At 41.5% G+C, this 16986-nt stretch overlaps 1 protein-coding gene across 8 annotated transcripts in view; it reads left to right on the top strand.

The window, feature by feature from the left end:
• AFF2 (ALF transcription elongation factor 2) overlaps window positions 1-16986 on the top strand; it is a 531908-nt gene that overhangs the window by 418171 nt on the left and 96751 nt on the right. For all 8 annotated transcript variants that reach the window (XM_070462659.1, XM_070462658.1, XM_070462657.1 and 5 more), the window contains one exon: window positions 7856-7893. In XM_070462659.1, coding sequence (XP_070318760.1) covers window positions 7856-7893 — 38 coding nt within the window. The remainder of the gene's footprint in view (window positions 1-7855; window positions 7894-16986) is intronic.

The following is a 16986-nucleotide window of genomic DNA, read 5'->3' as shown; positions in this document are numbered from 1 at the left end:
GGGTGTGAAGTCGAGCCTCGTGGGCAGTGGCAGGATGGATCCAGATACATGTGATCCTGGAGCCCAGCTTTTGTTCTTTTCTCCTCTGCACAGAGTTGGGTACCTACCGGCACTCTCTCATACCCAGAGCAGTCAGGCTCTCAGACTCCACAATCAGACCCAGATCTTTTACCCAGTCTGTGTTTATTGAGTGGCTATTAGGTGCCAGACACCTGAAACAAATTTCTTCCAGTATCTGCCTGTCAAAATTCTAATTCTGCACCCATCATGTCCAGCACAGGCCTGCCTTTTATATGCATCAAAAACAATGAATTAGGGCTTCCCTGATGGCTCAGTGGTAGTGAATCCACCTGCCAATGCAGGAGAGACACAGGTTCAATCCCTGGTCCAGGAGGATTGCACATGCTGCGGAGCAACTAAGCCCATGAGCTGCAACTACTGAGCCTGGGTTCTAGACCCTGGGAACTGCAGCTTTTGAAGCCTGAGTGCCTAGGGTGTGTGATCCACAACAAGAGAAGCCACTGCAGTGAGAAGCCTGAGCACCACAACTAGAGAGTAGCCCCCACTCGCTGCAACTAGAGAAAGCCCGCAAAGCAATGAAGACCCAGCAAGCCAAAGTAAACAAATAATTAAATTTTTTAATGGATTAAATTAAAATGGGAGAAGCCTGATACTGCAAAGCTAAGGAAGATGTGTTGCCGTACCTGGGTGTAGTGTCAGAAATTCAGGCAGGCATCCAGGTGTTGTGAAATGCTGAGTGCCATTTTCTCCTCTTCAGCTGCAATCCTGGCTGTGTGTGCATGCTGCCAGCTGATACCTCAGCCTATAGGATATGATATAAGCCTCTTGCTGTTTCACTCATTCCAGTGAACTCTATTTAAATGCTGTAATTAAGCAAATCATTTTTATATTTGGGCAAGTGCTCTCAGGATATGTCTCTTTAATTGATTTAACCAATTCTGTAGGTATTGATTTTTGACCATCTGAATACCCTAATGGTGAGTTCATTTGTTCATAGAGGAGTTTCTCTTCTGAACTTAGGCAATCAATTCAATTTACCAATACATGCCATTAGATGAAAGTATGGCTAGGTCTCGCAGAGCAGCCCCATGAAAAGTTAAAGATAAAACATAGAAACAGAAAGCCAATGCAGTTAACTGCTCATCTCTTTTTTTTTCCATGAAGTCTAATATCCAGTTACTTGAAATTATCTGAATGGTTGACTTTTCATTTTTTTATCAAGAAGTGTATTACATAGACTCAACTTGGGTGTATCTGCTAGTAAAAAAAAAAAAAATATATATATATATATATAAACAGGGAATGTAAAAGGCATGTAGAACAATAGTAATAGAATCACATTTTATGCTTGACTGACAGTACGGTTATTGATTAAGAATATAAGCAGTCCACAACCCTGTAGCCTTGCAAAATGAATCCATGGCTTCAATCTCTCTAGGCCTTCTGTGTGCTCACTTTGACAGTCTCAACGAACAGGAAACATACTGCACTAAGTTCATTTTCTGTCAGTCTCAGGGGGTATAATGGCATAAGTCTGGATATAAATGTTCAGGTCATGCTTCTTAAAAGCCCCAAAAGATTATCTAAATATTTTTGTGAATATAATATACATGTCTATTGAACTAGAATAACACATCATTATATATAATAAGCAGGGCAGAATTACCTTACCAAAGAATTTTGACAAAGTTCAATCAGTATATAGAAGATGACTAGCAAGTTTCCTAAGTGCTTTCTAGGTAGATTTGTCTCCCTAAAGAAATATGATGTTCTGTCTACACAGGAGGATAGGACTAAATAGAGAGCCACCTTTCTTCCTTCCTTTTTCTTTCCTTTTCTCTATTTTTTCATGAGAACATTTGATGGTTCACATAATTCAGTGTGGTCCTTGAGTCACTTCAGGTTTGGTGCAGCAAAAGGATTCTCTACCTCACAGAGAGACAAGGCCATTCTTTTTAGCAAGTTAGATTTAATGAGGGAGCAACTTAAACATGTCCTTAGCCACATCATCCCTCCTGAGGAAATAAATTTGCTGCTTGGCAGGATACCACCAAGAGTACAACACTGGTAATGATGGAAGAATTAGCTCATGAGCACTCCTTGGAAGGAGACAAGTTCTTCTCCCTGGGAATATAATTTCTTGAGCTCCTATATCATGGAGGAAGTTCATCTCTGGAGCTTCCCAACCTCAGTGTCAAATAGTGCAAAAGCAAAGAGCTGTCCTGACGGAGTAAGGTATGAAAGGAAAGTGAAAGTGAACATTGCTCAGTCGTATCTGACTGTTTGTGACCCCATGGACTATACAGTCCATGTAAACCTCCAGGCCAGAATCCTGGAGTGGGTAGCCTTTCCCTCCTCCAGGGGATCTTCCCAACCCAGGGATCAAACTCAGGTCTCCTGCATTGCAGGCGGATTCTTTACCAGCTGAGCCACCAAGGAAGCCCAAGAATACTGGAGTGGGTAGCCTATCCCTTCTCCAGTGGATCTTCCCGACCCAGGAATTGAACCGGGGTCTCCTGCATTGCAGGAGGATTCTTTACCAACTGAGCTATCAGGGAAGCCCATGAGAGGAGGGACAGCTAAACGAAAGGTCATCCGGAAAAGAATGATGCTTCCTAGGCTCCCTTGTAGGGAAGAGAGAGTGAGGGGACTTGGCATGCACTTGTGCCCCCACAGCATCTCAGGTGTCTTGACCTCTCTTCCACCAACATGAACCCCAGCAAGGTTCAGAGGCCTGTATGAAAGTAGGGGGCCCTCTCTCCTGCTGGACTAGGTCTGGCAGGATCTAAACACATCAAAGTCTTTCTCAGGACTTTGCAGACAGAAGCATTCTGTTCACCCCAGAACTACTCCTGATATGGAGAGAGGAGCAGAATGGTTTCTATAATCCTAGTTGGATTAACTGCATAGATTTGATACTGCAACCTGGTCAGTGGTCAGAAAGCCCATCAACTCTCTGGCTGTAAAAAAGATATGAATCCATGGGAGGGATAAATAAGGAGTTCGAGATGAACAAATACACACTGCTGGGTATAAAATAGGTAAACAACAAGGCCCTGCTGTGTAGCACAGGGAAGTCTATTCAATATCCTGTGATAAACTATAATGAAAAAGAATGTGAAAATAATATGTATCCAAACCACTTTACTGTCCACCTGAAACTAAGACAACATTGTAAATCAACTATAGTTCAGTTAAAATAAAAATATATGCACCGATACCTGTGTGGAATGCAGTCACAATCAAGATGCACCTTTTTGCTTAATATGCTGTGCTTTCTAGAATACTGCCATTGATGTTGGCTTCTAACAACCACTCTTGGTGTAGACAGGGCGGGAATGATGGTCTTCATTTTTAAGATGAGGAAACTGAGGTTCACTGGTGTTAGCTGCATCACTAATGTCATGATGATGGAAATGTCATGATTAGGAAATGGGGAACCTGGTAATAGAACCCAGGTTTGTGGATTTCTAGCACAGCATTCTTTCCACATATAGCTCATTGCCTCTCATTGCACCATATTGGACTATGGTTTTTAACATATTAATCTATCATCCTATCTTAGGCTAGAACTTCCTTGATGGAAAGATAAGTATCATGTTGGGGAAACATGACACCGAATAAGTAGAATATAGACTTTAAAAAGCATATAGACATTACAAATTAAAGCAGCGTGTTAACTATCTAACCTCCATTTTCCAATCAGTTTAAATTACTTTAATGTATGTTTTTAAACTCAAAATTAGCTGTAATCCCAATATGTAACCCTCTTAATGCTCAGTGACTTAACACTGTATCATTTCACTTTGACTTCCCTCCTTTTGCAGCGTCTCATATTCCCAAACATGTGTCTGGAACTTGGGATTGTCTTTTCCTGTCCCAAGATTTCAAAAGAGGAATTTTCTCCTTGTATATTTTTTAGACTTAATTACTTTCCCTTAAAGTATTTTTATTTGCCTTAAAGTATTCATGTTTATTTTGCATGCAAATAATTCACTTAATTTTTCTTTGTAGTCTCTTAAGAATTCCTTATATCATATATAAAACAAAGTCAAAATACAGTGAAAGTGGAGAACACAAATGGTGAGCTGTTTCTCGTGCCTGGCAGACATTCCCTGCAACCATATCGTTTGGATATGAGCACATGGGAAGATGACAGGAGAACATCTGACTAGAGCTGTGGGGACTCTGAAATGATCCTGGGTTAAATTCCAAAGGGGGGGGGGAACCTCTGAGCATAGATATTTTCCATCAATAGCCAAGCAACCCAGAAAAAATTAATTTGAATGAAGTTATTTTCCTATAATGGCTGTATAAAAAGACATATGTTTCAAAGAGACTGGCCTTGAACATGATTATGTACCTCCTGATCAGAGGGAAATAACTGGGTCTAATTGAAAGTCCTGACGCACAAAGAAGAGAGGACATTTTCAAAAGCGTGTCACTGAATCAAAGCTAGGTTAAGCAATGTCACTTTGATTTCTCTCCTTCCCATCTCCTGCCAGTGGCATGCTCAGCCCATCACATCCAGCTTGCTTTAAAATGAAACCACAGGGACTTCCCTGACAGTCCACTGCAGGGGGCACAGGTTCCATCCCAGGTCAGGGAACTAAGATCCTGAATGCCCCGTGGCACGGCCAAAATGATAGTAATAAAAAAGGAAAACCACTGGAACCCCATGCCCATTATTTCATGGTAACCTTTCTTCTTCAGGAACAGATTAGTTTGGATTTTAAGGGATTCAGAAAAGTAGATTCATGCGATTCCCACAATGGCTTGTCTTCAGCCTACTGCCCTGTCTTATTCCACCAGCTGGGACTGGGGGAGAAAAGGTGGTAGAAAAGGCAGACGTGGGTATGCAGCCTGGCTACATTCTGTAGTGATGGTCAAGGTCTTGCCCGGACTCCTTGTCAGAAACTGGCTCTTCCTTTTAGCACCCTTTAAGGGATTGCTCAGAGATAGGCATTCATATCCTAAACACCTGTGAGAGATGACGGGCCAGACAGACACTGTTCTTGTTTCCTCATTTTCACCTATTACCTCATTCCCTCACTTTGTTATGATTCCACCATTTGTGAAAATTCAACCTTAGGCACTGATGGTGAGAAAATAACTTTTGCCTATCAAGCCAAAGTGAAAAGTGAAAGTGTTAGTCGCTCAGTCATGTCTGACTCTTTGCAACCCCATGGACTGTAGCCCCCACCAGACTCCTCTGTCCATGGAATTCTCCAAGCAAGAATACTGGAGTGGGTTGTCATTTCCTTCTCCAAGGATCTTCCTGACCCAGGGATTGAACCTGGGTCTCCTGCATTGCAGGCAGATTCTTTACCATCTGAGCCACCAGGGGAAAAAAGTACCCAAATATTAATGGGTATTTGCAATGGACTTCCCTCATGGCTCAGATGGTAAAGCGTCTGTCTACAATGTGGGAGACTTGGGTTCAATCCCTGGGTCGGGAAGATCCCCTGGAAAAGGAAATGGCAACCCATTCCAGTACTATTGCCTGGAAAATCCCATGGATGGAGGAGCCTGGTAGGCTACAGTCCATGGGGTCACAAAAAGTCAGACACGACTGAGTGATTGAACTGATCTGATCTAGCAATAGAATCTGAGACTTAATAGAAGAAAAGGACTTGGATTTCCAATAGTAATGTCTAAACTGAGGAAATATTTCATCGATTTCAAACAAATTGCTTCCAAGTGCATTGGGTTGTTGTTATGGATTGAAAGGTTCGATATGCTTATGCACTGGTCACTCAGAATGTCAATCCAATGTTAGATTATAAATCGTCTCTGTTACACATGGTTGCTTCTGCCTTCTAATTTGTAACAGTATTCTTTTCATCTCTTAGCCATCACTCACCTCCAGGGTTCACAAATATAAAGGTCTCCAAGTGTATACCTTTTAAAAGGGTCCAAAGAGCTCTGAGGTTGGTGAACCACTGCTTCAACGCTCACCATTCTGAATGTTATTTCTACAGTCTAAAAGAATCTGGGGGAGTACTAGTTTGGTTCTGATTACATAATTATGCTACAGAAGTATGAAAAAAATCATCACTAAAACCCTCCAGGTGCTTAAACAGTTTGATAGACTGTAGCCATTCTGCCATCAGCGCCCCCAGCTGTGTTGCTTAGCAACATTTTAATTCTAGAAGAATCGAAGGAGATGCAATCCCTGTGGAGAGGGAAACAGAAATAAGAGGGCTGTTGACAGATGATCTGAGTTGTTTCTTCTAATATACTGTGAAGATCACTAGCTCTTTTCATGAATGATAAATGGACTGTACACAGATCAATGGGTTCAGCAATAAAGTGGGACCAGGCTCCACGTCTAAGGGACGCAGGCTGAGAGGCCCAGAGATTTCCTCATTTCGATGATTTGGTGTGTGTTTTCTTAAAGGTTCCATGGAAGGAAATTGATCCGAGCTGTCTGTCAGCTCTTGCCTTTTTGTGGTATCTGCTAATAAAAATGATTTTAGAAATGGGTACTTTGGCCTTGCTATCACCAGGCAGGTGCAACAGGTGGCTGGAGCAATGCAGGGTTTAGAGTTTCCCGTCCCAGATCTAAAAATCCCCAGATGTCCCCATGACCATTCCCTCTGTGCTTCCCTCACCATCCTGTCATAAGCCAAGCAGGTGCATGTGGAGGAGGAGGATATATCTAAAATATGGTGTGTGTGCCTGCATGCTGGGTCACTCAGTCATATCTGACTATTTGTGACTCCATGGACTGTGGCCTGCCAGACTCCTCTGTCCATGGGATTTTCCAGGCAAGAATACTGGAGTGGGTTGCCATTTTCTCCTTCAGGGGATCTTCCCGACCCAGGGATCAAACTGGCATCTCGTCTCCTTCATTGCAGGCAGATTCTTTACCAACTGAGTCACCAGGGAAGCCCCTCTGAAGTATTGGGAATGGCCAATTATATGAATACTTATCTCTAAGTCAATCACAATAGAGCTCCTTTAGTGTAAGGGATTTAAAACCTAATTGGTTAGTATTATCCAGAGGTAGGAAAGTATTACATACTCACATAATTAGAGGGAAAGACTTTTCTGAATTACAGACATATAAACAGACAGACACAGAGAGCTTATAGTTTTCATTCTACAATTTCAGTCATAAGTCAAGCATAAACAAAGTTCACAGGTCCATTTCAAAGACCTGCTCTCCTTAGTGAGTATATATCTCAATTTATTTGAGCTGAAAACACACAAACAGAAAAAAAAGAAACAATAAACCAGAGTCTCTGTTCTATTTTACCCAAGAGACAAGATCTCTGTAAGTCATCAGTCCCGTTACAGTGATCAACAGATGGTCAGACCAAATAGAAAGGCAAACCATCCAGGAAATTTAGGGGAGTCAGGAGGAAGGATGGAACTGAGCCTCAGCATGTGGACAGCAGTGTGGTCCTTTGAAATTAGCTGTTTTCCAGAACATGAAAGGATGGACTAGAGTGGGGGAGTTCTTCATGATCTCTGTTTTCCAGAAGCACAGGGCTCAGGTTTAAAAAAAAATGGAAGGGAAAGATGAGAAGAGGAGGATGGAGTCATGAGCCTAAGCCTAAGGGCCCACTCGCATGGGTACTGCTGAACTTCCCAGGCAACTGTGGCCGTGCTCGCCTGTGTCTGAAAGCTGTACTTGGACCGGTAACCATGCTCCCCAGGAGAGGGCAATTGCTTTCTATGCCTCCGGTCTGCTTATCTCCAGCAGCCTGCCTTGGTTAACTCCTCACGTTTCTGAAGAGCATCTTATATTGCTTATTGTTTTGGTAACTAGTTGCAAAGATTATGCCTGCTAATGTTGTCTAATTGCATTTTTTTCTTCTGTTCGCAGGCTGTTGAAAAGGCAAAAGCTAAGAATAATCCTGTGAAGTAAGTTATTTTTTTTTATTAGTTGGAAATGTTAATTTGAATGGACTCCAAGAATGTGAAAAAAGGTCATAAAAGAGACCTTGATTTTGAGTTCATCTCTATTCGTGACAATTTAAAAACAAAAACCAAAACAAGCAGGGAGAAAAAAAAACCTTCAATGAGCAGGGACCAGCTTTTCAATTTTTCCTGTGGTCCTGATGAGGAAGTGCTCCAAGTTATGCCTGGTTTACATAAATTAATATGTGCCATCCATGAATAGCTGCCAAATACTATTATAATCATATTCAATGCATAGTACTTCAAGCCTTTGGGTTTTGCACATGCTAAAAAGATTACATTTTTAATTGCAAACCTTGGACCTATGACAGAGACGTAAGTGACTGAAAATGTGCCAAGTGATTTCCAGCCACGTGGGGAGCTTTGGCACCTCGGCATCAAGGCCTCGGCACTCTGTTAATGAAAAGCTCATAAAAATATATTTAACCGAAGGCTTTTCTAGCTAACAGAGAGCTATTTCCAAGGCATTTTATGAGACACTCTTAAATTATAAACAAGCTGCACAGCAGTCTTTTAAATATAGTACATCCTGTCTCCTCCAGAAGGGAGACTTTCAAATTAAAGATGTCTGTCTTGTCATTTGGCTTCATGACATCTGATTACCATGTTATGATGCATACCAGTTCCACCAGCATGTGGGCTAGGGAAGACCTGCTCTATTTGCTGGGTTACTACAGGTCGAGTGACATCACATCTCTAGGAACTACAACGTGTTAATTTATGTCAGGCAACTTCCACTATAGTAGATACCAAATGCAGGAATAGAAGCACATTGATTTATTTTTTTAATTTGTAGCTTTTAATATAAAGTGTGTCTCCTGTGGATGGCATATAGTTAAATCTTGTCTTTTCCCCCAGTCTGGCAGTCTCTGCCTTTTGGCTAGATTGTTAAATCCATTCACATTTAATGTTACTATTGATGGGGTTGGATATATATAGTTATATAGTTGGGAGTGCATTGGATTTTTAATAGTTTCTGGGAGAATGGATCAGCTAATGCCAATGACAAGAGGGCTGCTTGTGTTTTGTAAAAATAATTAACTTTTCCAAGTCACCAGGGTAGTGTTTAGCACACCATTAAATGCAAGTTCCGATTCATTTTTCCAAAAGGTTTTCTTTTGTACTTTGTATTTAAATTTTGTTTCCTGAGGCCTCAGAATATTCCTTATCAGCTTTTTGTAGCCTCTGGAGGGCTATCTGTGGTCTGGAGATGTATTTTGCTGTAGTTGTCTATGGGAGCATTTTTAGTAGCTGAATTGTTGTCTGGTTGTTTGGTAGGGGGTGCAATCGTCTCTGCAGCCTGATTTCTTTTCTGTCTATGCCTGGAAGGCTTCTCTACTGCGAGCCTGTGGCAGGCAAGCTCCGTGGATTAGAGGATGGTGCTAATGAGGCCAAGGCCAGGACTGGAGTCCCTCAGTGAGCCATTAGTGATCTTCTTTCAGAAGTCCAACTGCACCCCTTCCTCCAGTCCACCCACAGGCAGATGTATGCCCTAAGTCACAAGGGATGGGGCAGGGTCTGGAGGAGTGTAAATCTGGCCCTCAATGGGACAAACATCTCCAAGTTCAAGCCTGCCCAATAGGAAGTAAATCCCAAGCTCCATCTTTGCATGCACAAGACAGCCCACTGGCAGCATACAGGGCTGCATTTAATTACACTCTAATGGCCTGGAAGTAGGACCAGTTTTCTGTCTGCTCCTTGTGAGAATTCTACCCTACAGATAATTACATTTTTTATGAGTTTTGGTTAACTCACAGTACAGACTCTATCTAATGTCTAACACTTTAAGGAATGTTGTAAAGAGAAAACAGGAAAAGTAGAAGAGCCAAAGGATTACTAATAGAACATGAAACAATATTTTATTTTTAAATATATTTGAAAATCTGTCTAGTAATAAGCCTAAATCACAACCAACTGGTAGGTGTTTAGAATTGTCTCCTAATTAAGTAAGAAACCAATCTCAATGTGAGTTTGAGTGTCTTGTTGTGTTTGGTACGTAATACCTGCTACCTAACTCAGTTGCCTAGCCACAACCATCTGAGGACTCCAAAAAGAGAGGCTTCTTCAAGACCTCAGCTCAGGGGCAAGAATCTCAGCTCAGAGAATGGTTCAATTACACTGCCTGATGGCAGAGCAGAAACAAGGCTTTAAAAAGTTTTGTGTATGGCGGTCATCTTTCCATTTCCAATATGTCTCTGTCAGACATAATGCACTGCGACCCTAAGTAGGGTTAGGGTTTGATATGCGTTTTTTGAATTAATAGACAAGTAAACAAATTGGGTGCGTCCCAGAAAGCAGTACTTTCAGGAACCCAGCCTGGATGCTTAATAAGACCCTAGTGGAGCATCAGGACTGAAGGACGCTTGTGTTGTAACTGAGCAAGGTGTCCGTCTGTTCTGACTCATGTTGTTCAGTTGCTAAATCGTGTCTGATTCTGTGACCCCCATGGACTGCAGAATGCCAGACTTCCCTGTCCTTCACCATCTCCCTGAGTTTGCTCAAACTCATGTCCATTGAGTCGATGATGCCATCCAACCATCTCATCCTCCATCATCCCCTTCTCCTCCTGCCCTCAATCTTTCCCAGCATCAGGGTCTTTTCCAGTGAGTCGGCTCTTCACATCAAGTGGCCAAAGTATTGGAGCTTCAGCTTCAGCATCAGTCCTTCCAATGAATATTCAGGGTTGATTTTCTTTAGGATTGACTGGTTTGATTTCTTTGCTGTCCAAGGGACTCTCAAGAGTCTTCTGACTCATGCCACATGTAAAATATTACCACATTGCTCTGGTTTATACTAACTGCATTGACTTTGACCACTCATTAGCTTGATCTTGTATATGAGAATTAACACATAATCATTTGTGGGGCCATACATTGAAAAGAATGTTCAGCCTTGTTGGAAAAGTGGAGGTCTAGAGGCATCATTTACAACTAAGGATAAACACAGATAGGTACAGATGATCATTATGTGTGATTGGTGCAGAGTTTGGCAAGTGGTGGGGAAAAAATTCAAAAGAATACTATTTCATGACATGTAAAAATTATATTAAATTCAAATTTCAGTGTCCATAAAAGAAGTTTTATGGCACACAGCTACACTCATGTCTTCCCAAATTGTCTGTAGCTCCATTTGTGTTACAGTGGCAGAATTGAGACTGTGCAAACCAACAAATCAAAAATATTTCTTATCTGGCTCTTTACAGTTTGCTGACCCCTGCTCTGGTTAGTCAGGTAGGCAAAAGTGCACATGTAAGCTTTTCTATGACGGTGAATGTTAAACCATGAACCTTTCTCTTTTTGCCTTCTAAAACACTGAGTGCTCAATGGCTCAGTCATGTCCGACTCTTTGTGACCCCATGAACTGTAGCCTACCAGGTTCCTCTGTCCATGGGATTTCCCAGGCAGGAATACTGGAGTGGGTTGCTATTTCCTTCTCCAAAAACATTGAGTAGGCACTATATTTACTGAACTCTCATCTTGTGTTCGGGACTTTCTGTGGCCGATATATCACCTAACCCTCATTCAGAGTACAGAAACCACTCCAAATTCAAGATCTTTGAAGATCATCATGGATATGAGATCCATTCATGGGACAGTGATGCCTCAGAAACTAGCAAATACATAGCTACAGTGTATTGATAATCTTCCAAGTTGTGTGTAGATGGATATCTTGCAAAAGGCATTTTCTATAATTCTATTACTTCCCAAGATTTAACTAAGGCTGAGTAAGCTTTCAGTTCAAGTGAGGGTAAATGATTCACAATATTATTTAGTTTGCATATTTTCTTCGGTAAAGGTTCGTCTCCTCCCTCCCTATTTCTCAACCACTTGTTTAATTTCTTTTTAATAACTTCATGGTTGTAAGCTTCTTTCATCACTATAGGGAGAGGGTGGTACATGTTAATTACACTCCATACAAAGGAGAAATTAAATATATGCTTAGTGAATATAAGCACATAATGTACCTGGATACACTAATGACTTTACCTTGAAACATTCAGTATTACCTCTGAGGATAAGAATCAAAATTGTGTATTCTTAAGATCAGTGATCAGGACAAGAAATACTATTGTACTTATCAGTCAATTGGAACCATGCCGGTATCAAAGCTTGATTAGTATGTTCAAACTGTGCCTCTTTAATGTGTTAGAGAGACTTTCACTTGTATGTGAACATTCTGCAGCAATTATCTTCAAGCTTCATTGTGAAAATAAGGCCTGAGAGATGTACAGATTTCTTTTACCATATGTGACTTATCACATACATTTTTAAAAAAACACACATTTCTGTTATTAAGACATATGTGATAGTACACTTCTGCAAATGTGAATTGCTTTTGGCTAAATGCCATGCACTAATAAGTTGAGTTGAATCTAACCGAGGTTGACATCTGTTACCAAAAGAGAGAGAGAAGGGGGTGGAAGGAGAAGCAGTTATCAAGCATAAAATTCTTCCTTGCATTTACACGTTAACAAAGTTAAACAACGTGATGGTTGTCTTTCACAAATCAGGATCTGAATCCACTCTGCTTAGGAAATTGCAGCTTTATTTAGGAACCAATCCATCTTACAGATATGGTGGTTTCATTATTGAAAATGACAAATGGCCACGAAGATTTTCCTGACCGTGATGTTTGTACATTATTCATTTATTCATCCAATGAATATTTATTGAAGATCTCCAGCATTTCGGGAACTGTGATAGATGCTGAGGGAATTAAAAATAAATCTGACACAGGTCTTACCCTCGAGGAGTTTAGAGTCCAGGAGGAAAGATAAAATCGGTTTGTAAAGAACTAAATACAAGATAGAGAGAGGTTTGCTAAGTGAGGGACAGATAAAGTACATGGGAAGCTCTCAGGACAGAAATGCTTCTAGTTATCACTATTGGAGAAGCTGGGGGAGGGGAGCAGAGGAAGAGACATTGGCACCAGGACTTCAGAGAGTGCTGGCTTGAGAAACTGGTGCTGAGGTGGCAGACAGTAAAGGGACCGGCTGGGAACTGAAGCTCCAAAGAAATGATGACTTAGGGCCCTCAGAGCTTATCCAGATAAAAGAATGAGCTTGATAAAGTTGGATAGCATTGAAGACCTCTACCTTTTTACTGCGACTCATCATTAGCCCACTAGTTAGTTACTAAGCATAAACGAACCACCCTTGGACCTGGGGTCTAGTTCTGAACCTGACACTAGCTCGTAGTATGAAATCGGATGTGTCCCTTCCTTCCTACAGACCTCAGCAACATTATTTATATGGTTCTCCACCTCTTTAACATTAGCTAAAGCTTGGAATTGTGTTTTACAGTGATGTTTATTTGAGGAAATACTTGATGTTAGTTTCATGGAGATGCATACAAGCACATGCGTTATAAACATTACACATACAATACATGTGTTTATACACACACATGCACAGACACACATAATACTTTTTCTGTTAATTTCTGCCTTATGCATTCATGAAATGAGGGACAAACCACATTGTTTAAGTTTTAAAGGAATATGTTAGATTAATATAGCTTCAAGGATGTTGGGTTGAGCCTCTAGATGAGCCCTATGAACAAAGGTGATTTTGTGATTGGAGTCCGTATCTCTTTGGTCGTCTTGGACACACACACATCACAGACATGCAGACATGCACATCCCCCTCTCTGGATGGTAAGGCCTTGGATTCTGTACTGTGTTCTGCTGAGTCAGGTGGGATTGTTTTCCTTAGGAACAAAAAGCTCCAGCACCATGGAGCGTGGCAGACATTGCACCATCCCCTTCCTGAAGTGCCTTGTGAATAATACTGCAGGCTCAGAGAGGTCCTGAGTTGGCCAACTTATATTTGCCTTACCCAAGTTTTCCCAAATGTGTTGGAGCAGAGGGCGCCTCTATCCAGCACCGTGTTTCATGGGACACAGAATCAGATGCTCTGGTCCATGTGAAATAAAAGGACCACATGGAGGCCTGGCCTCTGTAAGTAGTTTGAGAAACCTAGGACCTAAAAATTGGCATCCAGTCTCTAACAGGAGTATCCAAAATGAGCAGATTATTGAAAAAGTCAACCACAGGAGAGAAAGAAATGCCCCAGGTCTGAAATGATAGACTACCTCCTGTGTCTTTTACAAGTGTCATACTCTCGATGATTGTTATCACTTGTAGGTGTCCTGAGCAGCAGTTCTCAATGATGGTCAGGGACACTGAAGGTTGGGTCCCTCTGAATGAAATCCCTGAAGCCAGCAGCCATCAGTGTGCTCTCTATGACGTCAACGAAAGTATAGTCAGCCTCCAATCAGCTCTGGCCATTTTAAGGGTAGTTAAATGGAAGTGGAAGTGAAAGCTGATCAGTTGTGTCTGACTCTTTGCGACCTCATGAACTGTAGTCCATGGAATTCTTCAGGCTAGAATACTGGCGTAGGTAGCTTTTCCCTTCTCCAGGGGATCTTCCCAACCCAGGGATCAAACCCAAGTCTCCCACATTGGCGGATTCTTTACCAGCTGAGCCACAAAGGAAGCCCAAGAATACTGGAGTGGGTAGCCTATCCCTTCTCCAGCAGATCTTCCTGACCCAGGAATCAAACCGGGGTCTCCTGCATTGCAGGCGAATTCTTTACCAACTGAGCTATCAAGGAAAGATAACAATAAAACCTTTTTCTAAACAGCTCTGTAAAATAAATGGTGTTTTCTATGTCGTCCAGATAGCTATAATTGGAGACAGAAGGTTCTAGCAGTCATCTTGACAGCTAATGAAACTTGAGCAGATTTCTGGACACCCACCTTTTCCTTGGTGGTCGGAATCGTATCACCTAGGCCATCTCAGAGGAGACAGCTGAGACCCAGAGAGCTGAATGCCCAGAACCCTGACATTTCAGCAGCTCCCTCCACAGTGAACCCACCACCTTGTTCTCATCACCTGCTGGCACCCACATGGTCACTTTCAATGCCTATAAATCTGTTGCTGACTTTGAAAGTCTTACTATCTAACTTTGGTAACAGTTTGGTTTCTGAGAATATGGCAAGAAATGATTCAAAAATTAATGACTCAGCACAGTTGCAGGCACTTTAACCTTCATAAGAAAGACTTTCTGCAAAACTTCAGGCTTGCTGCTTTGTCTTATTATCAGCACTCATCTTTCTAAGAGTTTGGTGAGAACCTTTCTTTCTTTAAGTGGTGAATTGATACTAAGAACCATGACAATAACACAGAAATATAAAGCATAGAAATAAAAGCACGCATTTATTGGTGCAGCACAGTGGCCTCAAGCTAGCCAGCCAAGGTGCAATCAAACCATTTTTAAAGGAAATTCAGCCACATTTTAAGGGACAACATTCCCAAAACACATCATCATACAGTAATTCATAAAGTAGCATGTTATTTTCTAACTCTGAGCTTATTAACATTTGCTGCTTAGACAAGAATGGATGAGTTTGTTTAATTTATGCACAGAAGTCAACTCAGTCTTTGTTTTTAATTTATTTTGACTGTGCTGGGTCTTCATTGCTGCTTGGGCTTTTCTCTAGTTGCGGTAAGCAGGGGCTACTCATTGTGGTGGCTTCTTGTGTTTCGGAGCACGAGCTCTAGAGGATCAATAGTTGTGCTGCATGGGCTTAGTTGCTCTGCAGCATGTGTGATCTTCCTGGATCAGGGATCAAACCCATGTTTCCTGCATTGGCAGGCAGATTCTTTACCACTGAGCCAGAAGGGAAGCCCCAACTCAGTTTTTGAGATGTAAGAGTTGCACCTAGAATTTTAACATTACCATTCAGCGATCTTTCAGAAAACTGTTGAAAACTCAGAAGCTCATGGCTGGTCTGCTCAAGATTCCAACAAATCATGCCATGTGTTCTTTTACAAACATGAATTGTGCACCTACTCTGTGCCAGGCTCCGTTGATAGGGAAAGGAGTTAAGGAAAGTTTCTGCCAGGAAAGTTGGCGCACTCTGGGAGGAAATGGACAATCATCACCCTATAGAATACACAGGCTCTGCAACTGAAGCGCATGCAGCATTCTCAGAGATTGGGATGCAGGAGTCCCAGTGAACAGTGGGGGTGAAACCGTTCAGAAGAGAACAACATTTGCAAAACGCACGACCACAGGAAAGCACATGCGTGTTTTTAGCAGCATCTGGGAGGTCAAGGCAACTAAGGAGAGGAGGTGTATATCACAGGAGCAGGAAACACCAAGTTTACCAGAAGTATCACACTGCCAAAGACTGGAGCCCCACTTTGGGCATGAAGAGGAGAGTAGCACAGTAGACACAATTAAGAAAATACTAAAAGGATTCTTTTGTTCTAGAAAGTTAAAGGTGCGAATTAGTTAGGAATGGACTATAAGGCACTCTTTTAAAAATGTTTGCAGAGAAATAGACATCAAATCTTTCTGATTACATCAGGCTAATCCTTCTATGTAAATCTGAGCTCCTGCAGGGCATCTCTGAGCCTCCAGCTGTTCCCTTGTGTCTTTACCGACCCTGGATTGATTTTTACATTTGAAAAAAATTTTCATATAGTGCCTTTCACGTTATTCAAACATGTAGACTACAATGAAATGTAGTGTTTTTGGTAGGCATGACACATAACCCTATTATTCTAACTTCATTTTCTGAATTTGTTCTACAAATATAAAAATTCTTTCTGAATGTATTTTTATCAATCTACAAGTATAAGCACAGTGGTGAAGTGGTGAAGTGAAAGTCACTCAGTCGTGTCTGACTGCACAGTAGGGCTATTTTTGTTTCTAGAGAAATGACGCATGCCCCCTTGGTAACATGCACAGGGCTCCGGACACTAAATCTATCTTCCATCTACCGCAGCACACATTCAAAGTCAGGAGCCAGGGGTCATAAGTTATTTAGTTGACTACCAGATTGGGGAGACTGAGAACAGAGGAATGACTTACTTTACCCATGGAATGAAATAAGAAACACATAGTTTCTACTTTATTAAAGCTTTTGCCTAAACCAACAGCAGTTATATAGAGAGTCAACATTTAAAAAAAAAAAAAAAGGTAAATCACTCTTCCACAGGAAAATGTTTCCATTTGTAGAATTTAC

The sequence above is a fragment of the Odocoileus virginianus genome, unplaced genomic scaffold (assembly GCF_023699985.2).
Source record: "Odocoileus virginianus isolate 20LAN1187 ecotype Illinois unplaced genomic scaffold, Ovbor_1.2 Unplaced_Scaffold_7, whole genome shotgun sequence".
Classification (NCBI taxonomy): domain Eukaryota; kingdom Metazoa; phylum Chordata; class Mammalia; order Artiodactyla; family Cervidae; genus Odocoileus; species Odocoileus virginianus.
Note: the sequence above shows the minus strand (reverse complement) of the source record. Positions and strands in the feature narration are given on the sequence as shown.